The 25,398-nt window shown below is 33.2% G+C and overlaps 5 protein-coding genes across 5 annotated transcripts; 4 read left to right on the plus strand and 1 right to left on the minus strand.

Moving 5' to 3' along the window:
- Window positions 1-183: 183 nt before the first annotated feature.
- Window positions 184-3,662, plus strand: LOC102593338 (mitochondrial import inner membrane translocase subunit TIM22-2). Its single transcript, XM_006346104.2, has 5 exons — window positions 184-475; window positions 1,710-1,774; window positions 1,901-1,973; window positions 2,047-2,100; window positions 3,236-3,662. Exons 1-5 carry the CDS (start codon window positions 271-273, stop codon window positions 3,466-3,468), a joined length of 630 nt encoding a protein of 209 aa, XP_006346166.1. The 5' UTR covers window positions 184-270; the 3' UTR covers window positions 3,469-3,662.
- A 5,048-nt stretch (window positions 3,663-8,710) lies between these two features.
- Window positions 8,711-12,531, minus strand: LOC102593661 (probable cytokinin riboside 5'-monophosphate phosphoribohydrolase LOGL10). The gene is made up of 4 exons (XM_006346105.2): window positions 12,234-12,531; window positions 9,896-10,024; window positions 9,337-9,521; window positions 8,711-9,113 (listed from the first exon to the last, which is right to left on the minus strand). Exons 1-4 carry the CDS (start codon window positions 12,444-12,446, stop codon window positions 8,717-8,719), a joined length of 924 nt encoding a protein of 307 aa, XP_006346167.1. The 5' UTR covers window positions 12,447-12,531; the 3' UTR covers window positions 8,711-8,716.
- A 559-nt stretch (window positions 12,532-13,090) lies between these two features.
- LOC102593985 (40S ribosomal protein S8-like) lies at window positions 13,091-15,546 on the plus strand. Its single transcript, XM_006346106.2, has 5 exons — window positions 13,091-13,199; window positions 13,315-13,387; window positions 14,365-14,698; window positions 14,974-15,140; window positions 15,234-15,546. Exons 1-5 carry the CDS (start codon window positions 13,196-13,198, stop codon window positions 15,316-15,318), a joined length of 663 nt encoding a protein of 220 aa, XP_006346168.1. The 5' UTR covers window positions 13,091-13,195; the 3' UTR covers window positions 15,319-15,546.
- Window positions 15,547-17,099: 1,553 nt separating this feature from the next.
- Window positions 17,100-19,887, plus strand: LOC102594317 (pirin-like protein At1g50590). The gene is made up of 6 exons (XM_006346107.2): window positions 17,100-17,269; window positions 17,576-17,625; window positions 17,727-17,765; window positions 17,862-17,890; window positions 18,465-18,631; window positions 19,014-19,887. Exons 1-6 carry the CDS (start codon window positions 17,172-17,174, stop codon window positions 19,525-19,527), a joined length of 897 nt encoding a protein of 298 aa, XP_006346169.1. The 5' UTR covers window positions 17,100-17,171; the 3' UTR covers window positions 19,528-19,887.
- A 1,527-nt stretch (window positions 19,888-21,414) lies between these two features.
- Window positions 21,415-25,244, plus strand: LOC102594653 (beta-(1,2)-xylosyltransferase-like). Its single transcript, NM_001288099.1, is given in 3 exon segments — window positions 21,415-22,110; window positions 23,338-23,487; window positions 24,050-25,244. Coding segments are annotated over 3 exon segments (1,569 nt in total). The 3' UTR covers window positions 24,773-25,244.
- Window positions 25,245-25,398: the final 154 nt, after the last annotated feature.

Here is a 25,398-nt window from a genome sequence, read left to right on the forward strand (position 1 = left end):
TTTGGAGTTAAATATTATGAGTACTAAGTTTAAGAAAGATATTATTTTGAAACTGATGGAAAAAAAAGTGTCACGTAAATTGATATATACTCAAAGTAATACACATTTTACATAGAGTTGGACCTAAGTATAGAAAATAAACGGCGTCGTTTCTAGGAGTGACACTCTGTTTAACAGAACAATTTGGGTACTATCCAAAATGAAATCCGCAAAAATATCTTAGAACTTTTAGATTGACAAAACTTAGGGTTTAGCATTTGGAAATTGAGAATGGCGACGCCGGCGACCTCACCGAACTCTGAATCCGATTCCGACGTTGAAACAAGTCCGGTGGCGAACCCGTCACCCGGCCAGAATCCTCAATTCACCTCTGATGCGTTAACCACAGCGATTCCGTCTAGTCCTGTTGTCTGCCTCCTTAGATTCGCCGGTGACTCTGCTGCTGGAGCCTTCATGGGATCCATTTTTGGATACGGTAATTGTTTATGCAATTTTCTCCGTTAATCTGTCTATTATCGACGAGTTAATAGCTGGAATTTTGTTAGTTTGTTAGTTCAACTGGATTTTTGTGAAATAGCTGAAATGAGTTACTTCTGATTGTTATTTTCGGGACTGTGTTCTCTACGGAGTTATCTGAAACCTATTTTATCTTTTTTATTGTTTTATGCATTTTCCTCCGTCAATCTGTTTATTATCGACTCGTTAATAGGTGCAATTTGGTTAGTTTGTTAGTTCAGCTGGTATTTTTTGTGAAATAGTTGAAATTGAGTTACTTCTGATTGTTATTTTCGGGACTGTGTTCTCTACGGAGTTATCTGAAACCTATTTTATCTTTTTTATTGTTTTATGCATTTTCCTCCGTCAATCTGTTTATTATCGACTCGTTAATAGGTGCAATTTGGTTAGTTTGTTAGTTCAGCTGGATTTTTTGTGAAATAGTTGAAATGAGTTACTTCTGATTGTTATTTTCGGGACTGTGTTCTCCTCGGAGTTAAATGAAGCTAATGTTTTGTTGTTTTATACATTTGACAATCTATATTGGTACCAGTTTTAGATATTTATTGTAGAATTGTGTATCAACCTGTTACCTGTGCAGTGCTGCAGCTAACCTGATATAGCAGTCTTTATGCTCACCTTCAGCATTTTGTTTGTTGGAGTCTCGCAGTCTCTCGTGAGACGGAATCTGTGCTTTTGCAAATTATTGTATTTGGCTCTATTGCGATGGTCTGTTTCTCACTCTTGTATGATTGTTGGAGGGCGTACATGGACTATAGTTGTGTATTTTAGTACATTATAAGTGTGACAGGTGAAGGCTGCTCTGAATTCGACTACTGATTTCTTGTATCTTCTTCATCCTTTACTTTATTTGATGACTGACTACAAAATCTGTCTTATGCGTTTTCCTTTTATGGTAACCTCTAGTTTCTCCAAGTGTAATGAGCGTCAACCGCCCTATATTTTGAAGTTGTTTGTTATTTCTTCTGTTTGTTTGTGTAGTCCATATTTTCTAAGAATTAGGTTTATGTAGATTTCTTTTAACTAATAACATCCTTCTGTTGCTACTGTCGACCATGCATTTCGGAGAGCCCTTCTTTCAATACTGTGCTTCTATAAGATTAAATAGCTTCTGGGGATCATAAATGGAATTCTTTGAGTGCAAGGGAAATCTTTTGGTGATGTACTCAGTTTTGCTCAACGTTCTGTTGCAGGCTCAGGATTGATAAAGAAGAAAGGCTTTAAAGGATCCTTTGGGGAAGCAGGAGCTTCGGCAAAGGTATTTCAATCCTTGCTCAATGCCTTAATGATATTTTTGGCAAACTACAGTGTAACCACTGTTACTGCTTCCCTCTTTTGATCGGTCAAATTGTGACTTGGTTCATTTTTCCTTTCTGTGGTCTAGACTTTTGCAGTTTTATCTGGAGTTCATAGTTTAGTTGTCTGCTTCTTGAAGAGATTACGGGGAAAAGATGATGGTATGACACACACTTTGAACAGCCAGATGTTGAAACACCTTTTATTTCCATTGACTTTCTCTTCTTTCTACAGTTATCAATGCTGGAGTAGCTGGATGTTGCACTGGTCTTGCCCTAAGTTTTCCAGGTACTTCAAACATTTCCAACTTTATACCATAATTATGAGGGCTATACCTTCCCTTTTTAATTCACAATTCCTGGAAGTCTTATTAATTGCCATTCTAGGTGTGGATTCAAATGATTAGAGGTCCCAAACAAGTGCAGATAAAAACAAATACTATCATGGTTATACATGCTTGCTGTGTTTCAGTGCTCCTTCAAACCTGAATAAAACCATGAAGTCTAATTGTATTCATTTGATAATAGTGCAAAAGGTGTAAACTTCTTCGATTATTGTCGTTAGCCTAGTGTCTTCTTTAACTACCATTATCAATCCCAAACCTATGGTCCTTCTTAGCGGCAACAGCTGAATTGGCTTGGAGAAAGTAGCATGCGTGACTGACATGACAAATTTAAGGATGTTTTCAAGTAGGTTGTGTGGTGGTTAGGGGGAACAATGGTGAATGGGGTATGTCATGGAGAAGTTGTGATTAACTTAGTTTTTAAGAGCACAGCTAGGCATTTAGAGCTACAAAGACCAATACTTACTGCATGAGTGTAGAACTTTTAGGGCTGCAAATAATAGCTCCGGGTTCTGGTTAAATAAGGTGGGAATCTGGGAGATATAAAGATATCACCATTCACCAGGCTCACCCCCATAATGAATTGGAAAAATGTGTTCGGATTGAGTGATTATGAAGGCAAGAATGTGAAAAAGTAAAGATGAGCAGGAGGGGGGGTTACATTGTACAACTGTTTCTTTCAATATGTAGATTTACTCCAGCATGTCATTATCGTACCCATGATTAAGCTCAAAAAATGCAAATAGCTAGATTGGGTGATATTCATGTATTTCAATGATGTCGTGAAGTGCACATAAGTTTCAGTTATGAAATTAAATTCTCCTTATTTGATTTATAGAAGCATCTTTCTTTGTTTTCTTTGAGTTCTTACTTCTTGTTAAATTATATACAAGTTCATGAAGTGCTGCTCATTGTAAGGTTTCTATATTCGAATTTCTTAACCTCATTCCCATTTAACTTATCTAGTCATTTTCGTCTCCTCATTCAATGGATTTACAATTGATTTCTCTAGAGTGTTTGCCATCCCTTATTGTAAACTAGAGTTCTAATAAATCTCTATTTGTTAATGATGTTTCTCAGGTGCACCTCAGGCTCTATTACAGAGTTGTCTCACCTTTGGGGCATTTTCGTTCATCATCGAAGGTCTTAACAAGCAGCAACCTGCATTAGCACTTACATCTCACATGAATGTCAATAGTAGGCAGCAATTTGGTGTGCTTGCTCCTTTATCACTACCTCTACCAAATGAGCTCAAGGAATCCTTTTCATTCTTCTGCCAGTCCCTTAAAAATCGTCGACATGGCTCCGGTTAGATAGTGAAGAAATGCAACAAAATGTGGTTTTCAACCTTTTGGCACTATTATCAAGTTTTGTAAATTGTAATCGACTTACTTTTATCCTGCTTTAAGAGTGATGATTCTTGCCGTGTCTCTTTTATTAATACAAAACAATTTTGCTAGGGACTATAATTATCTCCTTGAAGGTTCAAATCCATTTTCATGGTGAATTGTTTCTTAGGCTTATGATGTTGAGAAAGTACCTCGTTAATTTACCCCAGTGGCACACTTGTTCTGGGACAATTGAGTGTAACGCTATACTTATCTGCATTTGGTGTTTACACAAATCGAAGTATGTTTAAAAATTAGAGTGAATATATACTATGATTATTGATGAATGTATGTATAATACACACGTCTTACCTTAAAATTATTTTATTTTTGTGAGCCTCTAATCCCAAATTAACTAAAGCATTTCAGAATGAAATAGGAGAAGATATCTACATTTCTATTTCCAAAATAAGAAGATGATTGAAAAGAGATTTGAAGGGATGTATAAATGGAAATATGTCTTAGAAGAATTTTGTAGGATACACAAAATAATTAATTTTAAAAGAGAGAATCAATTATTCCCTTTTTCATTCAATCTTGTCTCAAAATAAGATTGTAATACTAATAATACTATGCTAATTAATCTCTTAGAATTAACAAAACATTATCAAAAGAAGTTGAAGATCTATGAAGCCATTAAAATTCATCATTCGATTTGTAAGTGATTGCTTTGCATCAGATCCATTTCCACGTCCCAATGAATCCAATCTTGCTTTCATGGTAAATTTCTTTCATCGAGTATTCACTAGTTATCTCCAATATCTCATGAATTACTCGGATTTTCACAAAGAGAATAAGCCATAATATATTGTCTTTCTCAAAGCCTACTCGACATATCAAACATATAGTTCAAATCATCATACACTGAGAAACACGTTATTAAGAATCAGTAATTTAGTAATTTTTCATATTTATATACTATATGTTTCATGTAAAAAAAATATTGCATATGATTGATGTAAACTTTATTTGTTTTTTTTGTTGCAGGTTTGTGTAATTAAAATTAAAGTTCGTTCTAGTGGTTGGCAAAAGGCAGTCAACAGAGTATTGAGAAGCACTAACGGTACGGTATACTTAATTTAATAGATTTAGCTCCAGTATACTTTTATATCACCAATGTTTTAACACGCATTTATCTTATTTTTAAAATTATTAAATTTCACTCCAATTATAGTTAATATGAAAAATGCTTAGATATATGTATGAGCATATTAATTAGAAAAAAATTATATGAAAAATGATGAGACTGGCCTTCATTAACGAGATTAACGTCTAGACATATGAAAATGAAGTATGTTGTAATTAGAAACGAAGTTATATGAAAATATGTGAGAATGACTTTCATGATAGATAAAATGAGGGAAAGAAGTCAATAAAGAAGTGTGAGAGGTTGAACGGAAGATGATTAGACTGGACATGACACAACTTCACCTTATTGAAAATAATGACCTTAGATAGTCAAAATATAAAAGTCGAGAATTAGAGTAGAATTAATGTTAGTAAGTAATAAGTGTTGTGAGGAGGCCGAGACTACTTCACTCTCAACTTCTCCTTATTAGTACTCCGTATTTGTTATCCTTGTCAGACATCACTACTGATAAGATTACACTGAATATGTTATTGTTAAATGCAGGAGTTCGTCAATTCAAATTGTCAGAAGGTGGAAAAGTGACAGTATCAGGGATTGTAGATCCAACTCTGTTAATGAAAAATTTAGCTAAATCTGGCAAATCTGCAGAATTAGAATGGATTCAATATGGTCAATGTTCAAGCAATTTGTTTCTTCCTCCACAACCTCCAAAACCCCCAATTAATGGATTCTCAAATCAAGGACCATTTCGTAATTTCAATCACTCCAGGTTTGCTCTGCCCCAGCACGGCGGATACTACGGCCTACCTCCGCCACCCTACCCACCTTATCCCATGGCTGCGCCGCCGCCGGTGTTTTATTAGTCAGATTCTACAGAAGGGCATATAAGTAATTGCAATAGACTATGTAACTAGACTCAAATTAAATCCATTTATTCAGTATCTGTATTGGGAGCTCGATTGTATTAAGAGCTCAATTGTATTGGAACTTATGTGTTGCAAAGCCCACTTTTTAGGGCTGCGCTACCAATTTGAGTTTTTCCTCTTGTAATTTAAACTCGAGATTTTTAATTAATTATTTTATTATAACTAATATTGTTCTTTATCAATACTTCTAATTAGTTATTGTAATCGTAAGTTACAGTAATCTTGTTAATATTTGTAGTTTAATAGTATTTATTTGTTGTAAATGTGAACTTATTCATTACTAGAATTATTTTTATCGTTGGTTTAAATTTATTTGTTCTAAGAGTCTATATGCAAAACATATAGAGTATGATATATCACATGTCAATTGTTTCGTATAAAAAAAAATCACCATTATATATGTGAGGATTTAAAAATAACTAACCGTATGAATTTTTCTTTTTCGTTTCCCTTAAAATTCAATTTTAATCGTTTGGTTCACGTGCTAATTATATGGAGAAAAAACTTTGAGAGTATTATCATGTGTTATACTATACCTATAGAGTAAAAAAAATGAAGTTGTTAATATTATAAAAAATTAAATCCTTTTGCAAAATATTAAGAGTGAGGAGATTTTTTTTTAATTTTTAAAATTTGATATTATAAATTACAAATCCAATTCTTTAATATGAAGATTCTTCTGGATATGTTTTTATTTTCTTAAACGATGATTTCTTTTTATCAATAATTAATAAATGACATAAATCTTTTTTCTTTCAGAAGAAGATTAGTTATCTCACTACTAAAATGGAAATAAAATAATCCATAGTATAACACAAAAAGAAATGGGAAGAAAAATTAGCCCAAAAATAGCTACAAGAGCAATTTAGTATATCTTTGGAGATTTTCATTCTATCATAGGGTAAAAACTGTTTTAAAAATATATTTTTACGTAGTACATATTATTTAATCATAATTTAATGAAAAATGTGTATACTAAATACACATGCATGGCATGGACGCATAGTGTGAGTATTATTACCTATTTAAGAAGCAACATGATCAGGTTCGAGTTTTTAGAATGATTAATTTCTTGGCATGATGATGAGTTTAATTTCTTTAATGGATTTACGAGGCATGGATTCTTAATTAATTGGCTAGTAAATTTTAAACATCCAATGATTTTATACTCCCACACCAAAATGTTATACGAAATCTTGGAAATTTTATAGTTATTGTGGATAAAGAGGATCTTGTTTCCATATAAAGAATGATAATTGATAATTCTATTGTCTTATAAATATCTTCCAATATTCTTTAATTGTTTTACAGTAAATAATAATTCATCATTTCAAAGTTTTACATGAATAGAATGTCCTTCTCTACATTGGAACATCAATTCATGATGCAAAGTTATCCATTCATGGTATGTATACACAAATTTGTTTATCTTCCTATTTTGAGGATCATCATTTTTCCTTGTTTCATTTACATTTCTATGTTAAAGGTTCGGAATGAAAATAATGTATTTATCCTCACAAAGGTAAAAATAAGGTCTGGATACATCCTAACCTTCTCAGAGCCTATGTATGAGACTACATTGTATTTTTTATTGTTGTTGTTGTTGGTATGTTCACACACAAAAACTATATTTGTGGTATTTTTATCTAAATTTTAAGTTCATTTTCTTTTATTTAATTATGTATGTATTATACTTCTTCTTTTTTACTCTCTCAAATGTTTTTTTATATTTTTAAAACAGACTTGCATTTTGTGGGTGAACAATCGCACTTCAGGATGGCAAAAAACTGTGTCCAAAGTCTTCAAAAATGTTTATGGTATATACATTTACACTTCTAATTTATTTTTTTTCTATGTTAATATATGTGAGTTTGAATAGCATACTTTTTGGATATTCTTTTTTTTTCCATTAATATTGTATAATTTTTTATGTCATCAAGTTAAAATTAACCTTTAATTTGAATCGTGAGTTATAGTACATTTTATGGGTGTTCCTAAATATTTAAAATTTTATTTCAAAAAACTTAAAGATGTTGTGTTTGGATTCTTGAAACAAAATTAGATAGTTTGACTCTCGTACTCTGAATCGTACGTGAGTAACAACTTAAGGATTGCACATATTGAATTTAAATTCTGAATTCGATTGATATTGTTTTTTTTGTTTAATTTGTTTTAGGTATCACAAATTTTAGAATGAATGGAAATGGGATGATTGAAGTTTCTGGAAATGTGGATCCAAAATTACTTCTAAAAAGGCTATCAAAAGCAGGGAAAAAAGCAGAATTATGTTGGTTTCAATTTGGTGAATGTTCAACTAATCTTTTTGTTAATCAATCTGATTATGGAAGACAATTAGGATATAATGGAGGTCAATTAGGATATTATGGAGGACAATTAGATGGTAGATTTCTTCATTATGGAGATATTAATAATCCTCAATTAAATCGACGATCCAAGAAAAAATTCCAATTTTTAGATTATGATTCTAAATATGAATGCACCGTGGCGGCTGAGGCACGGGAACGTCGCCGCGGTCGAAAGTTGACCGCGGCGATCGCAGATGAAGGTGTCTCCTCTTGTTGTTTGATGTGATTACACAGTTGAGGATCGTGAATACAATGTTCATTTTGATTGTATCGTATTAACTTTATCAACAAAATGTCTTATTATGTAACAACTGATTTAATAGGATCGCATCATTACCTTATATATGTGAAATTTGGATATGATTTGGAATACTTTATACTTGTATTTAGCTATATAGTCCAATATACTTCGATATTATCCTTAAAAGACCAAAATGACCTTGATATTTATACGGTAACTCTTCTCAAACTCTTGAAAATACTCTAAATTCTTCTCAAACACCATGTATACAAATAACATACAAAATGGAGTTTGAGAAGGGTAGAGTGTACGTAGACCTTACCAAGGACCTCAGATATAGAGAGGTTATTTCCGGTAGACCTTCAACTCAAGTAAAACAATCCAAAAAGAGAATAACAAACATTCTGAACAGTAACTACAACTAAATAATACGATAATCGAAGTATTCAAAAATAATGTATAGTAAAATTTTATAAGCACCAGATGTTTACACCGAACCAAACAATTTTACCTTAACATTTAAAGATTAAAGTCACAATTGACATATGAATTAACCATGGTTAATTCTTAAATGTTCTGATGATTCAGAATCTTTTCTATTGGTTTCTATAGTTGAAAGACCATAAAATTCAGCCAAATAATCCAAAGCTACCGAGTTATTGTTACAAATTTTCCACAATGATTCAACCTCACCTTTAGAGACAGTTCCCCACTTCTCACAATCATTGAGGAACTCCAACAAATTGGTATAAAATGAATCATAGTTCATTAGAAGCAAAGGAACAGGAAGTTGAGAGCCAATTCGCTCGAGTTGAATCAAAGCCATGATCTCAAAAACCTCGTCGAGGGTACCAATTCCTCCAGGAAGTGCGACAACAGCTGTCCTTTCAGAGCTTCTACATCTCACAACAGCATCCACCAACCCGTGTTTCCTTGCGGAGAAAAACCTGAGTACAAAACAGTTGATGAACTCAAGAAGCTATAAGGGGACTCCCTTTGATTGTTGGTTACGAAGTGAATTATTCGTGTAAGAAACTAATGACATGTTTGGTAGCATTTTAATTGTTATGAATGAAATTCGGCACACCAAGTATGGTGCTTGGTTACCAGCTTACAACCAAATGGCCCCTAAGAACATAAGAAAAACCATGCATTTGATGTTATGCTTACCTGCATGTAAGATAACTCTCTGATGGTAAGTATGGATGAAAATTTGTAGCTGTCCATTCCCCTGCTTCTTTACCTATCTTGAACCCGCCAACGGGCTTCCCTGCTTGTAGAGCACCTTGAGTGGCAGCATCCATTAAGCCTGGCCCAGCCCCGGACCACGTTGTACAATCTAAGAGGGTTGCAATCTACCGAACAAGTAGTATTTAGAAAATAATAGTCACAGATTCTTCTCCAAATAGTATTATTTCCTCCGTTTCAATTTGTTTGTCTTACATTCCTTTTTAGACCGTCTAAAAAAGAATGTCCCTTTTCTTTTTTGGTAACTCTTTAATTCACCCTTTCCACCAGACATGTTTAAGACCACAAGATTAAAGGACATGGTACATTCTACATATCTTTAGTTTAAGACCACATGATTCAAAAGTCCTTTTTTACTTTCTTAAAACTCTGTGTAAGTCAAAATCAGAAAAAATCGAAATGGAGAGAGTACCTTTTTATACAAGCTACTTCATCTTTCTTTTTCTATTACTTCACCCAAACTTTGAGAAAGTTGACTAACCTTGTTCCCTAATTCAAAGGTTTTTATGTAGTGTGGATGTCCAGAACCCATCCTTGAAGATCCTAAATACACAACACCACGACCAAGCCTGTGTATTAATTCATAGCATTGCTCAATCTCTTTCTTGACCTGCATTTTCAATAGATTGTTAGTTTCAGAAAACTTCAAAACTAGATAACTTGTGTAACGGAGATGCAATATAAGTAACCAGCCTAATTTCAAGCAATGCATCTGAAAGAGTTTTGGTTTTTTCCACTAATCATATATCAAGGCAAAATCAGATACAGAAAATTGTGCGTCAAAAATTCAGATATTTAACAATTCATAATTTAGTGACCGATTGCTACAGCTAAAATGTGTGGCTAACACACTGCTGATTGAAGAAAGGGTGAGGACATCAGAACTTCGCTTGGTAATTTCTCTGATGGAAAAGCACTGGCTGACGAACTTTTTGCTCCATCAATGGAATCGTGAGACTCTCAAGTTTCCACCACTAATCAGTTAAATATAGAAATGGTGCATAGCTTCTCAGACAGGTTCTTCAACTCTAATGAATCAGAATCCATGCTGAGGTATACATACGGCTGTAAGGCGTCATACATCAGCAAGTGGTGAAGAAGAAAAGGTGGTGGGAGTATTAGATTCTTTTGAGCCGAACTTCAAGTGAATGTTATGTACCTTAGCTACTTTAAGAAAGCAAGCCATTTCGTTTCACTGAAATCACAACCTGATGGCATGAAGTGTATTTCCTTGTACCCAGCGAGTGCCAGCCCTTTCTTTGTTCAGCAACTCACTCAGTATTTGAAAAAGAGAGAGAGAAGGTATTCATCAATCACTAGAAGGAAACTTCCATTTTAAGAAACATATTCTTGAAAAGCTTGATAATTTTAAGAAACACTTTCAAAATTGAGAAAAATAGGACTCAATCTGGACATCCATGTGGCCTATGGTCATTTAAGCTGATTGTTCTTTCAATATACTACTTTGAACAACTTCCATCCATTGCAGTTCTTCCTAGTTGCTTAGCCTATACTATTGGATGCCAGCTAATATGCCTTTGATTTCAAGCTATCTGTAATTTATAGTCGATATACATACTAGTGATGATATCATTAAATAACCTTAGCATAAAGTAATGCAATAGGTGTATAAGATCCCAATGTGGTCCACGGGAGGAATTACGAATAAAGGAACAACAATCGCTTGTTCGATCTAGCAAGAGTGGTGCTTGTTTCTTGCTGGCACTGAAGCAATTTCTTAGAGATGTCTCAAATATGCACTTCCTTTTTACAACAAAAGAGAAAAGGGGCCACCACACTACAAAGTCCTCCAGATATCTTCTACTCCTATCGCCATACAGAAGACTCGAAATTCTCAAGTCATCATCCCATACCCCACACTCAACCTGTGCATGTTAAGTACTTGCACAAAGATACAGATAAAAAAACTTGTTCTTATAAGTCGGCAAACAAGATAAATTTGTATGATTATACATTTGACAAATTGAGTGAAGCGGCAAGGTAGAGAGAATCTTCAATCTCGTACTGCTAGCAAGTTCTTTAATCACTAATCAAACATTGCAGCATAAATCTAACTTCTTAGTACTGAAAACCTCAGATATGATTCACTCATTCTTTCTTTTCTGCAAGGCAACGGGCACATAGTCTCTTAAACTCATGAGTTCTAAAACAACAATACGAGCCAGAATTGAATACAAAATAGATTTCCCACATCAAAATCCCAAGCCAGCATCTTTATATCTACAATTAGATCATACTGTCCTAAAATTTGAAATTTTCAAAACAAAAATCCAAGTTTGCATAATGCCAATTTCTATCTTCCATTCAATCCAAAAGGACATTTAACATCCAAAGATAGAATCTTTTTTTCTTCTTTTCGTTTAGACGGGTTCCAAAGTTTGAAACTTTTACTCAATTTCTACTTTAATTTACACAAATTGCTACAAAATGAAGCATTTGCAGCAACTTAATAGATTTTTTCCCCACTTTTCTATGTTTTGACAAGTCCCAAAGTTGGAAACTCAACCCAATTTTTACTTAAATTTACACAAACTTGGACTAAGCTCCCGCTATGCACGGGTCTGAGGCTTACCCCTCAAACCGGTGAACTCCTAATCACATGACAACAAACAAAATGAAAGCATATGCAATAGCTAAATCAGATAACTAAGTGGGAACTTTTCATTTTTATGCTTTGACAAGTTCCAAAGTTGGAAACTTCAACCCAATATTAACTTCAATTTACACAAATTGGGACTAAACAAAGCATATGCAGCAGCTAATTGAAGAAACAAGAAATAGGTTCATGAATTCTTTACCTCATTAGGACTTGTTCTTTCTTCAAAATCAATTGATTCATTCTTGCAGCAAAATGAGATTCTTGATTGGTACTTGAGCTTTGGCAAGTAAAGATTAAAACCCCATGTTTCTTTTCTCATACAAGACCCCAAATTTACATCTTTCTGATAATGATAAGAGCTTCTTAGAAAAACATTAGCCATTGAAATGGTACTAACTGCAGCAAACCCCATTTTCAAGATGCCCAATAGAGGGAACAAAGCTCTCAACTTGGAATTTTGGAATTTGCACAATCTCAAAAGTTAATCAGTAATTCAGCCGTTGTATCGCATCGTATTGTATTGTATTGTATTGGATCTTAAAATATAATATTTATTTTGACGTTATTTATTTTCTATTGTATTGTGTAGTTTGACTCCACCCTTAGGTAACAACGAAAAGATCCATCTTCTCATTTTGTCTTTATTATTTAATAATTATATTCCATCTTTTACCCTATATATTCATTGTAGATGCACTTGTACCCTATTTTTCTCTTAGTTTTATCATTCAAATCATGAATTTGTGACAGTACGTAACGATGAAGAACAATACAATATATCCAAACATTGTATTCGTTCAAACAATACAATATAATTTATCGAAACGTTATATTTATTAAAACAATACAATACGTTATGAAATAATACGTAACAACCATCCAACCAAAGATAACTTGGTTATTTCTCATAAGTCATAACATAATTATAATTTAAATGTAATTACATATTTTAATAGCTAAACTATAAGAACCAAAATGTAAAAAAAAAAAAAAACTGTGTTAAACGATGTCGTCTAACTCAAAGGGCAATAAGGAAGGACAAAATTGGAATTGTGAAATAGCTAGGGTTTAAATTTATAAGCTGATAAAACCCAGCTCTTGTAGCGCCGTCGTCCGTCTTTGAGAAAATCTAAACCCTAAGGACCTCCGTCACCGGCGACAATGGGTAATAGAATCTATTCATCATTTCATATTGTTAATTCTGCAATTTGTTTGTTTAATATGTATAATTGGAATAGCGAAGTGAATTTAATGGAGAAATTTACTGTGATATTGTATAGGTATCTCTCGTGATTCTATGCACAAGAGACGTGCCACTGGAGGAAAGAAGAAGGCTTGGAGGAAGAAGAGAAAGTATGTACAAATTATTCATATTTAAGCAGCAATGTATTTTTTTGATAATTGGATAAACGTGATCTGCAAAATTTAGCATGATTGAGGATTTAGAGTTTATTCAGATTGTTCGATGTATAGCGGTAGATCTGGAGGCTGCTCATTTTTTATTTTTTATTAGTAATTCCTCACTTATGCGTTGATATTGCGTTATTATTTTGAATATAATGAAATTTGTACATGCATCCAATTCTATGGAGTTTAGGTTAATGATGTGTACGTATATTGCTCGTGATCTCCAAAAATGTTGTAGAACCTGTTTAAGTGAACCTGTTTAAGTGGACCTATGTTGATCGGAATCTCCAAATTTGCACTACTTTTGGAGGATTGGCATTTTTGAATAGTCTGAGTAACAGATGTGGACTAAACATAACAATTCAATTGGCTTTAGGGAAGTTTTATAAAGGAAGCAGCTTTGATGAAATTTTAAAGTTTAGTTCTTTCAAAGTTTAGTTCTTTTGTCAGGGATTCCCTGTTTTTGTTGCCTAATGATATGGAGTTAGTCTAATGAATGGGCTGATGCAATAAGGGAAAATGTAGAAAAGAAAGGTTTTTTGGAGAAGGAAATGTAGAAGAGAAATCAAAAAGCAAAGGAATTTAGTTGTAAGTGAAGAGAAGAAAAACATGAAAAGGGGATTGATATCTCATTGATCCGTTCCTAACAATGATGGATCTAACTGACTTAAGCCTATGCGCCGATCATTTTTCCCAGCTGATATATTACTCAAACTAACTAACAAGAAGGATATGACTAAAACGAAAAGTTACTGATGTGTACTACTGCAAATTTGGTTTGCTTCCTTCTGATTATCCGGTAGTCTCTCACTTGATCAGGGATTTTGTTAATTTCTGATATAAAGTGACTGCTATGTATGAATAATCTGTCTTTTTTGTGATTGCATTTTGAGATTGACTCCGTATCTCCTGTTTCTGTGAAGGTATGAGCTTGGCAGACAGCCAGCAAACACAAAGCTGGTGCCAAATGCTAAGACTGTTAGAAGGATAAGAGTCCGCGGAGGTAATGTGAAGTGGCGTGCTTTGAGATTGGATACTGGGAATTTCTCTTGGGGTAGCGAGGCTGTTACAAGGAAGACTCGTCTGTTGGATGTGGTATATAACGCCTCTAACAATGAGTTGGTTAGGACACAAACCCTGGTGAAGAGTGCAATTATTCAGGTTGACGCAGCTCCATTTAAACAGTGGTATCTCCAGCACTATGGAGTTGAGATTGGTCGCAAAAAGAAGACTGCTGCTTCCAAGAAGGAAGGAGAGGTATTTGATTGTCTTTTTTCAACTCCATGCTTATGTGATACTATCTTCTTTATCGATGATTCCATTATTAGTTTTATTTTATTTGTCTTTGGGAAATTATGAATGGACATTCTTAATCTTAAGAGTTTTTTTCTTTACTGTTTGTGCTGTTGGTGGTTCTAATCCAAAAAGAAGTGGAAACTGTCTTTATAATAAAGGTTGCAGCTTTAGCTTCAACCAAATTCAATGGAAGTCTTTCTCTGTTTTGATGACTTCTTTTTCGTTGATCCAAACAGGAGGCTGAGGCTGTAGCAGAGGAGAAGAAGAGTAACCATGTCCAAAGAAAGCTGGAAAAGAGGCAACAGGATCGCAAGATTGACCCACATGTTGAGGAGCAATTTGCTAGTGGGCGTCTATTGGCTGCAATCTCATCACGACCTGGCCAGTGTGGTCGTGCTGATGGGTATGAATTCTCTTATTGTTATGTATATTATATTTTGGCGAAAAATGCCAAATTCCATTTTCTTACACAATTTCTTTCAACGAACTTTGACAGTTACATCTTGGAAGGAAAGGAACTTGAGTTTTACATGAAGAAACTTCAGAAGAAGAAAGGGAAGGCTGCCGGTGCTGCTGCTTAGAGCTGCAGGCTCCAATTTTTAAATTATCAGAACCAATTAGATTTTGGTTTTTCTTCCCTATTCAACAACAGTCTCACTTCATTGAAAGGGAATGATAAACTTCTTGTATCAGAGTTAGATTCAAGTTTGTTTTGCATATGGTTAACTGAGAATTTTGAGAACAACCTACTTTATGGAAAAAAAGAATTTTGAGAACAGCCTTAATTGCATCATTAACTGTTTTCTTAATCAGTGTTAAGATGGACCTTCTGCTGAACTTTCATCTTGTTTGTTGCACTTCCAATAGATACCTTCTAACAATTCATGGGGATCACAGGTTTCATATTACGGGGTAGAGAAGTTGAGTCCGATAGACCCTCAATTCAAAATAGAAGTACCCCTACCTCTACGATCAATCTCTCACACATCCTCGCTGACTATTATGTCTCCTCTTCACATATCTGAATCAAAATTCAACCTTGCTTCTTTCATTGTGTTCACTATTGAAGTCACTCGTCTTACCATCAATCCGTTACCAATCAATGTGAGATTTTTATCCACTCTAACAATAATAATGTTTAAGCCTTGACAACACATTCTTTACCCCACTGTAACAAACAACTATCAAGTCAAATTCCTTAATTAGTTTAGTATACATATCCAATGTAAATAAATATGTGGTATTGCAAAGGGATACGACATCAAAACGATGGTATTGCATCATCATTTGCTACAATAAATATACTTTGAAAGAAAAAAAAAATGAAGTGTCAAAATTCATGTGGAAGTTGGACTATATTTTCATATTGAGACTAGAATCTTTGTAGTAATCCAATCCAACTATACATCATTTTATTTTATTTTTGACTAATTCAAATAATTCTAATTTTACAAGGCTATTATTTATTTTCGTCATGCTTTTGTTCTTATGACGCTAACAATTAATGGACCCCCTCATAGATAGATATTTTTAGAAATAACACGCAAATAAGTTCATGTCAAAATATTCAAGATTTTGGTCTACTTGATTTGATTTCCCTAATTGTCAATTCATAGAATCTTGTTCTATGAAATATGAGGCATTTTTCATTTTTCAAAGGATCTTTACACAAATAATCGGTAAATATCTTTTTATTTTCCTAGTCGATATATATAATTTTTATTTTGGTCATTGTGCCATGTAATTACTATCGAAGTCGTTGTACTCCTCAAAAATGCTCAAATATGATTTCTAAATAGACCCTAAAAGGAAGGCAAAACGGATGTTTGAAATGGAAAATTAAACAAATATAGTCATTTAAACTGATAAAATATTAATTTATCGTCTAATATCTATAAAATTTATTAAATAACTATCTAAATTCGTTTTTTTAACTTGATCTCAACTGACATTTATGTTCTCTAACTTTAGATCTGCTTAACTAGACGTACAAATCAGTTCGAGTGTATCTCACAACGTATGACGCGGTGTGTTTACTTGTTCAACTTTATACAAATTTAAATAAATATCTACTTGCATACCCTATAATTGAAGCGTATAAATGTTATCTAAAGTCAGGTTAAATAACACGTTTATGTTTAACGGAAAAAAAGTGCTTGTGAATGGAAAATGGGGAGGCATCATGAAAACGTTATGATGACGTGAGAAGTAAATTAAATATATAAACAAAAACAAAAAAACAAAAGGTGCCAGCATCTCAAGGAAACTCCCTCTTCCTTTCATATATTTTGACTTAATTGCCAATTACACACTATAAATAATAACAACACTTTATAATAAGTTGATACACAAACCACACAAATATATACTTCAAACAAAACTCATAAACAAATATAAAAGTTTTTCTAATTTAGTACTTTTGGACAAGACAAAAATGTCAATTGTAAGAGAACCTCGTTCTATTGCTAGAAATTTTTTGGCAAGGCCTCAACAAGAAGGCCTTGGAGCTGTTGTTAGAAGAAGCATTGGAAGGTATATATACACTTTTTAAATTTTTCGCTCCGATTTTGGTGGGACTATACTGAATACGTTGTTGTTTTTGAATACGATATATTTTTCATCTTTCCTTTCATTTGAGGGTCTATTGAAAGATAGAGATAAAATTTGCTTACACTCTATACTCTTCAGACCCTATATGTGAAACTATACTGAATTTGTTATTATTGTTTAAGTCAATTACATTTCAAAATTTAATCTTCAATCAAATTTTATTGTTTTTCTCATATATTTATGTTCTACGTCGAAAATTGACATTTTTTTGTATTTTTCATCTCTCAGGTTTGAGTTAAGATACTTTGATCCATTCATTGTTTTGGATGAATTCTCAGGTATGTTTAATTAAATTCTTGGATTAATTACTAACTTAATTTTTTAGCATTTTATCCATATGTTAATCTCTTCTTTTTTGTCTAATTAAAATTAATTACAGTTTCTGCTCCAGCTGGTTTTCCTGATCATCCACATAGAGGTACCAATTAGCATTCTAATTATTTAATTTGTTCTAATTTTTCCCATCTAAAATAATTTTCAAATCTCATCACTATTTTTTTCTTGAATTTTACAGGCTTTGAAACTGTCACGTACATGTTGCAGGTATTTTTATTTTCAATTTTACACTTTTAATAATTAAAAAAAAAGAAAAGAGAAGCAAATTAAGATATTAGGCTTAACCCATCGGAGCCTCTACTGGATAGACTAAACGGAATCCCTCCTATTACTTCCTCCGGTTGATACGGAACTCGTGGAAGCTGATTCAATGGACCAGTTTTGTTTGACCCCTTAAAAGTTTACACGAAATTTCACATAGATATGATAATGTTCATTTTAAACACCTTATGTCGGCTTATTCTATTTAGTAATTAATAGTCTCTTTCACATGCTGTTGGTGTAAAAGGACTAAATTAATTTCCACGTTTCAGAAAATTAAAGGAGTAGTTGAATAAATGTGATTGTTCAGCCTAGAAGGATCAAAATAAATATTTACTTATAAATGACTTGATTAATTTAAGTTTAAACAGTCAGCACATAAATGTCCATTTTGTTTTTGTATCCTAAATTTCATGATGTTGACAATTATTTAGGTAAAAAAAAAAAACAACATTTATATGTTAATTTCATATTAGTTGAAATCAAAGCAAGTTTTTTATATTATTATTTTGTACAACAGGGAGCTGTGACACATGAAGATTTTGATGGACACAAAGGCACAATTAAAGCAGGTGATTTACAATGGATGACTGCTGGAAGAGGAGTAGTTCATTCAGAAATGCCTGCAACTGAGGGAATTCAAAAAGGTTTACAATTATGGATTAACCTCTCCTCCAAAAACAAAATGTAAGTTTATTCGGCGTTCGATATTCATATATTTTAAGGTTGATTGATTTAAATTTGCGTTGTATAAGGCTCATTAAAGAAGAAAACATATTTCTTACAAATATTATTCTAATAAGAGGCTGGCCTACACGATTTGGTGGAGGTGCAAGTGCACCTGTTAATTTCAGAAAAATCATGTATATCTATCTTGAAAACTGACAAGAAGTAAGATATAATTAACAGCGCACCCATGAGGAGATAGTACAAGCTAAAGGAACCATCTGTGAGACCAGGGTTCGAATTGATCAGCTACTATCCTATTTCACTGTTTTTATTTGAAGTGCACCCCGAAGTATTTAGATCCTGAGTTTGCCGATTCTAATATCTCTATGGTTTATAACAGGATTCAACCAAGATATCAAGAAATATCAAGTGCAAACATAGGAGAAGCAACAAAAGATGGAGTAAAAGTGAGAGTTATAGCAGGAGAAGCACTAGGAATAAAATCAACTATACACACAAAAACTCCAACAATATATTTGGACTTTACTCTAAAACCAGGATCCCAAATTCAACAACCAATTCCCAAATCATATAATTCATTTGTATATATTTTAGAAGGTGAAGGTATATTTGGTCAAGATTCAAGAACAAATTCACCTATATCTTCACATAATTTGTTGCTTTTAAGTGGATTTGGTGATGGACTTGTGGCATGGAATAAAGGGACAAAAATACTAAGGTTTATATTAGTAGGTGGAGAGCCATTGGGTGAACCAATTGCACAATTGGGACCTTTTGTGATGAATACTCAAGAAGAAATTGATCAAACTATTGAGGATTTTGAGAATTATACTAATGGTTTTGAGAAAGCTAGGTATTGGAGATCTCAAGCTAGAGTTGAGCTTGGTTATTAATTATTGATAAGTCTGAATTTACAGATTCGACTGATTCAGATTCTCGTCGCTTTTGGACCAGGAAAAGCATTGTATATCATATATATACAGAGTATATATCATTATATTCTTAGCATAACTGATAAAGTCGTTGGGGTGACATGTTCGAGCCGTGGAAACAACGCTATGCATATATACAAGACAAAGACTGTGCACAATAAACCTTTGTAGTTCGATAGTTTCTCGAACCCTGCATATAGCAGAAACTTAGTGTTTCATATTGTCTTTTTTTCTTTTATCCTTGATTCTTTTGTTGTTACCATATTTTCCTTGTTTCCATGCACACTTTGAATATAATAAATAATTTTGAATGTCAATGATATGGCTAAATATATTAGTATTTGTTTGTTTTTTGATATACATCTAAGACCTTAGGATGGTATATAGCTCTTTAATTATTAATATTTGTAGTATACAAGTCAACTTGCACATACTTTAATTAATTTACCAATAATATTTTATTCCCTACCATTACATATACAAAACAATATTATTTATAAATTTTTTAGATAAATAGGAATAAATATCACTTCTACACCTAAACATTACAAATTCATTTACCAATATACTACACTTTCGAGAATTTAAATGTGTCGCTATTACACTAAAAAATAATACAAACAAAATATAAATTTGCGAACAAATATTTATAGTCCGTCTTAAAATTATGACAAATTTATGATAATTTTATTCTTCCGTCACATCAAAGCTTGAATTTATGACGAATTATTTTCAGACCTACCTTTGTTCCAATAGAAGAAAAAGAATATAAAAAAACATAACGTGACCAAGTATTATGAGTTATGAAAACTTTTAATAATGCTATTTTTTTGTTGGAACATTTATTTTTCTCAAAGATCATTGACTCGTGCTTTATGGGCACATCAATTTTATTTATTTTATTTTTTGATTCTTTATAAAGTTGGCAAAACTTAGGTGGTACGCAATTATATTAACATGGTCAGATATTATAATTAATTAATTTGCCATATTAGCTATAGTCACAATCCATTCACATGCAACTTGAGAATAGGACAAAATGGTGAAATTTCAATAACTTTGACTAAATGGAATAAATAAACAAAAATGTTATAAAAAAATGTCCTTATTTGTTTGGTTCAAGAAGGAAAGGAAGCAAAAGTCATAGTATATAAATTTAATTTTGACTCCAATTCTATTCTACACTTTTTTTATTTACTTAAATTTCTATTTGTTATTCATTTAATGCTCCACAAATTTATATTCATATTAAAAAAATTCACTCTAAGACTAAAGTTTTCTTATAAAAAATGATTTAATTTTCATAATTCAAAACAAGATTTCTAATTAAGAAATAAATTATATAAATATCCTTTAAAGTATAAAAGTATAATACAATTTCCAACATATATGAAGTCCAATAAAAAAGAAAAAAATTCCCTACTGTTTATTATATAACATATAAATGTACAATTCTTTAGACACAATTAACCCTAAATTATCTATAATTATTACTACTTCTTAAGAAATATGGTCGTAAAAATTTATCTACATTCAAAAATTTATTATAGTTGGCTAATTTAATAACGTATACATATAAATTTACAATTTTCAAACACAATTAATTCTAAAGAATTATCTATAATTACTTTTTTAAGAAATATGATCGTAAAAATTTATCTACATTCAAAAATTTATTATAGTGAAGTAATTCAATAGGTACAAATACAAGTTAATTAATCACTATTAAATACTAATACAAATATTATTACAACAATAATAACATATTTATCCGTTTAGTTAAGTTATTATAAATATAAATACAACTGGTAATAGTGCAACTGAGAGAGAGAGAGGAAGAAGAAGAAGATGAACAAGAAAAAGCTGAAAATTCTTCTTTCTCTCTTTGCTCTCAACTCAATCACTCTTTATCTCTACTTCTCTTCACACCCAGATCATTTCCGCCACAATTTCCCTAAAAACCACTATATTACTACCGGAAACCGCTTTTCTTCATCGGAAAACCACCCAAATTTGCACTCCTCCGTCGTTTCCCAATCCAAACCATGGCCCATATTGCCGTCTTACCTCCCTTGGTCTCAGAACCCCAACGTTGGTTGGAGATCCTGTGAAGGTTATTTTGGAAATGGGTTTACTCGTAAAATCGATCTTCTCAAAACCTCGCCGGAGATTCACCGGAAATTTGGTGAAAACAGAGATTCCGGAGGTGGAGGAGGATGGTTTAGGTGTTTTTTCAGTGAGACATTGCAGAGTTCGATTTGTGAAGGAGGGGTAATAAGGATGAATCCGGAGAAAATTTTGATGTCTAAAGGAGGAGAGAAATTGGAAAAAGTAATAGGAAGGGGAGAAGAAGAAGAGTTACCCATTTTTGAAAATGGAGCTTTTGAGATAGAGGTTAATGAAAGGACAAAAATTGGGAAAAAATTAGCTGATGAAAATTTCTTGAATAAATATTTACCTGAAGGTGCAGTCTCAAAGCACACTATGAGGGAATTAATCGACTCGATTCGATTGGTTGGCGCCAATGATTTTCATTGTTCTGAGGTTTGATTTTTTGAAACTTTGTTTGATCTGATATTAAAGTTTTGATCTTTGAGAATGTTGTTTGATCTATTTAATGAAGATTGACTTATCTAATTGTTGCTTTAGAAAAGTAGCTCAGTGTTATAAATGTTGTTTTATATGTGTCATTAAAGAGAATTCCTTGAAATCTGGAGTAGAGGATGGATAACATGAGTTAATTAACTTTTGGATTATGGTTGCATTTCATTTGATTAGATTATAGATAAAGTGGTGATTTTGGATGTTTTACTAAATATTTTGTTAAGATTTTAGAGTTTATCTAGAGGTGTAATTGTAGTTTTGGATTTGAATCCATAAAGTTATCGAATTTATGGACCTCGAAGAGTATTCATTGTCCGTAGTTAACGACCTTAAGTTGGCAAATGGTCAGTGTATGTGATCTAAGGTGAATCCTACAACTTTTGATGTCTAACATAAGAAAGTTAGTTAATTTACGTGTTTTCCCTTTCTTAATGTTGATTCTTTTACTCTATTGATTCATTTGTTTGATTGATATTTGTAGTGAACCATAGACAGATTTAGCTATATAGAAAAAAAATGACGCAAACAATGTGTTGTCCTTTTTCTCTTTATTTCCATTTCACAAACGGAACATGGTAGCATTTGTCTGAGCTGGCCAGCTTTATTCCTGTAATACTTCAAAATTAATTTGAGTAAATGCGTTTTGAAGCTTACTTGCACAACTGGTTGTTGCATATTGAGGACTATCGACTTGATTTGACTGTGTCCCGAACATGGTTTGTATGTTAGGAGCAACTTATAGCTAGGAGGAAACCTGTACCAGATAGGGACCTTCACTTGCTTATTAGCTACGGAAAGTTCCAGTTAATTTTAGATCTTCGCCGTGGTATCATTTTAAGTTTAATCAAAATCCAAAGCACTGTTGTGCACTAACAAGAGCAATACATGAAGGATGTAGCACTGTTAGGTTACGTTACCTTATCCACTAATGAAAGAGAATCATCTGAAATGATGATAGGTGATCTTATATTTTCTGTTTTAGATTGCTCATTCTTGGAATATTTATGAGATGAACATTTTTTCAGTTCTTTATGCGCTTATCAAAAAATTATTCATGCTAGATATCAGTGTTCAAGCAGCCATATAAGGAAGCTCTGTCTTTTACTAATGCCATCTTTCTGTAATCGATGCCTTACATTGCTGTCATTTTTCTAATTTTTATTTCAGTGGATTGAAGAACCATCACTTTTGATTACGCGATTTGAGTATGCAAATCTTTTTCATACAGTTACTGATTGGTATAGTGCATACGCGGCATCCAGAGTTACTGGCTTACCGAGTCGGCCACATTTGGTTTTTGTAGATGGCCATTGTGAGGTACGTTTGAAAGTATTGTTGGTTATGACGTGCTGCATTGTTCTATATCATAGATGAATATGGAATTAGTAATTATTCTCTAGCAGGCAATGCACTTGAGATTCTTGTGTCAAGTTGGTCGTTTTAATACCCAGTTTCCCTTTGTTTCAGCTTTCTATGTGACACAGCCATTAACTCAGTACCTAGTTGTTGCAATTGGCTCATTCTTACTTCTATTTACGTGTCACTGTTTATTTGAATGGTCCCTTGGTGGTCAAAAAGAAGTTTTGTTATGAAAAAAGTTAGCAATTATTTTATTTCTGGACAATTTATTGTCACCTTACTTGTACATTCCTTCCTGTTGCATGCTTAATAGTTAATACTTTAATGGGACTCACGTACATAGCCTACACTTACATGTGTTGAAAGCTCTTTCACTCCACTGCTGTAATCTTGATGAATTTTACTTGGCCAAGATTGTTTTTTGGGCGTGTTTGATTTATCTTCAAATTCAGTTTCTTCATGTTATTCTTTTGAATAACTGTTTTTTACTCTTTTCTGTTTGAAAAAAAAAACAAAACAGACACAATTGGAGGAAACATGGAGAGCACTGTTTTCAAGCCTCACTTATGCTAAAAACTTTAGTGGTCCGGTTTGTTTCCGCCATGCTATCCTCTCGCCATTGGGATATGAAACTGCCCTGTTTAAGGGGCTTTCCGAAAGTATAGATTGTATTGGAGCTCCTGCCCATGATTTGTGGCAAAATCCCAATGATAGAAAAACTGCACGGTTGTCCGAGTTTGGAGAGATGATCAGAGCAGCCTTTGGATTTCCTGTGGATAGACAGAACATCCCAAGGACAGTCACTGGCCCTAATGTCCTCTTTGTTAGACGTGAGGATTATTTAGCTCACCCGCGTCATGGCGGAAAGGTACAGTCTAGGCTTAGCAATGAACAAGAAGTATTTGATTCCATAAAGAGCTGGTCCTTGAACCACACGGAGTGCAAATTAAATGTGATTAACGGATTATTTGCCCACATGTCCATGAAAGAGCAAGTTCGAGCAATCCAAGATGCTTCTGTCATTATTGGTGCTCATGGAGCAGGTCTAACACACATTGTTTCTGCAGCACCAAAAGCTGTAATACTAGAAATTATAAGCAGCGAATATAGGCGCCCCCATTTTGCTCTGATCGCTCATTGGAAAGGATTGGAGTATCATCCCATTGATTTGGAGGGGTCTTATGCAGATCCACCAGTCGTAATTGACAAGCTCAGCAGTATTTTGAGGAGTCTTGGCTGCTAACTCTACTCAACAGTTTGAACAGTTTGACTTTTCTCTAAAAGACTGGAACTTGGAGCCTGAAAATCGTGTAAAATATGTTTCATCTGCAGTTCTATAGTTTTGCTGCAATCTTGATCCTCAATCTGGTGGTCACAAGCTTCACAGTTTCTGGCAGTTACTAATTTGTTAGCCCTCTCAGTTATGGACTCTCAGAACGATCGTAATGGTGAGCTCATTGAAGTTATTCTTTATGGTGCAAGATTACAAGTCACTCGCGACACACATTTGTAAATCACATTAGGTTGGTACAACTTCCTTACAATTCGTTGTCAATTGTTTTCTGCAATTTATTATCTTCTTGTTCTGGGAAGACACAGATTAACAAACATGTTGAAGTAGCAGATTAACAAGTACCTCAGTGTAGTGTTCAGTGAAGATATGGTTGTAACCAAACAAAAGAAATGAGAAATTTAACAGAGATTTTCGCGTATTTTTAACTCTCTGTCTATGCTATTTCTCTTAGTCCATCGCTTTGTGTTCTTCAGGTTGTATATATAGCATATTTTCTTATTTTTCAGATGTTGGTGCGCGTCTCTTTAACACGCGGGATACTTTATGCACGAGCTATTTTTTTAGTTGCGCTTGAA

This window comes from Solanum tuberosum, unplaced genomic scaffold, assembly GCF_000226075.1.
Source record: "Solanum tuberosum cultivar DM 1-3 516 R44 unplaced genomic scaffold, SolTub_3.0 scf00076, whole genome shotgun sequence".
Taxonomy (NCBI): domain Eukaryota; kingdom Viridiplantae; phylum Streptophyta; class Magnoliopsida; order Solanales; family Solanaceae; genus Solanum; species Solanum tuberosum.

Excerpts from the sequence above, each read along its gene's own strand:
- LOC102593338 (XM_006346104.2), top strand. The coding sequence starts at position 271 with ATGGCGACGCCGGCGACCTCACCGAACTCTGAATCCGATTCCGACGTT. Across the intron at positions 476-1,709 it reads GGGATCCATTTTTGGATACG|GCTCAGGATTGATAAAGAAG; the intron begins GTAATTGTTTAT and ends GTTCTGTTGCAG. Across the intron at positions 2,101-3,235 it reads TCTTGCCCTAAGTTTTCCAG|GTGCACCTCAGGCTCTATTA; the intron begins GTACTTCAAACA and ends GATGTTTCTCAG.
- LOC102593661 (XM_006346105.2), bottom strand. The coding sequence starts at position 12,446 with ATGGGGTTTGCTGCAGTTAGTACCATTTCAATGGCTAATGTTTTTCTA. Across the intron at positions 10,025-12,233 it reads AAAGAACAAGTCCTAATGAG|GTCAAGAAAGAGATTGAGCA; the intron begins GTAAAGAATTCA and ends TTGAAAATGCAG. Across the intron at positions 9,522-9,895 it reads CCTTTGAATTAGGGAACAAG|ATTGCAACCCTCTTAGATTG; the intron begins GTTAGTCAACTT and ends CTTGTTCGGTAG.
- LOC102593985 (XM_006346106.2), top strand. Across the intron at positions 13,388-14,364 it reads GCTTGGAGGAAGAAGAGAAA|GTATGAGCTTGGCAGACAGC; the intron begins GTATGTACAAAT and ends GTTTCTGTGAAG. Across the intron at positions 14,699-14,973 it reads CTTCCAAGAAGGAAGGAGAG|GAGGCTGAGGCTGTAGCAGA; the intron begins GTATTTGATTGT and ends TGATCCAAACAG.
- LOC102594317 (XM_006346107.2), top strand. The coding sequence starts at position 17,172 with ATGTCAATTGTAAGAGAACCTCGTTCTATTGCTAGAAATTTTTTGGCA. Across the intron at positions 17,270-17,575 it reads GTTAGAAGAAGCATTGGAAG|GTTTGAGTTAAGATACTTTG; the intron begins GTATATATACAC and ends TTCATCTCTCAG. Across the intron at positions 17,891-18,464 it reads CTGTCACGTACATGTTGCAG|GGAGCTGTGACACATGAAGA; the intron begins GTATTTTTATTT and ends TTTGTACAACAG.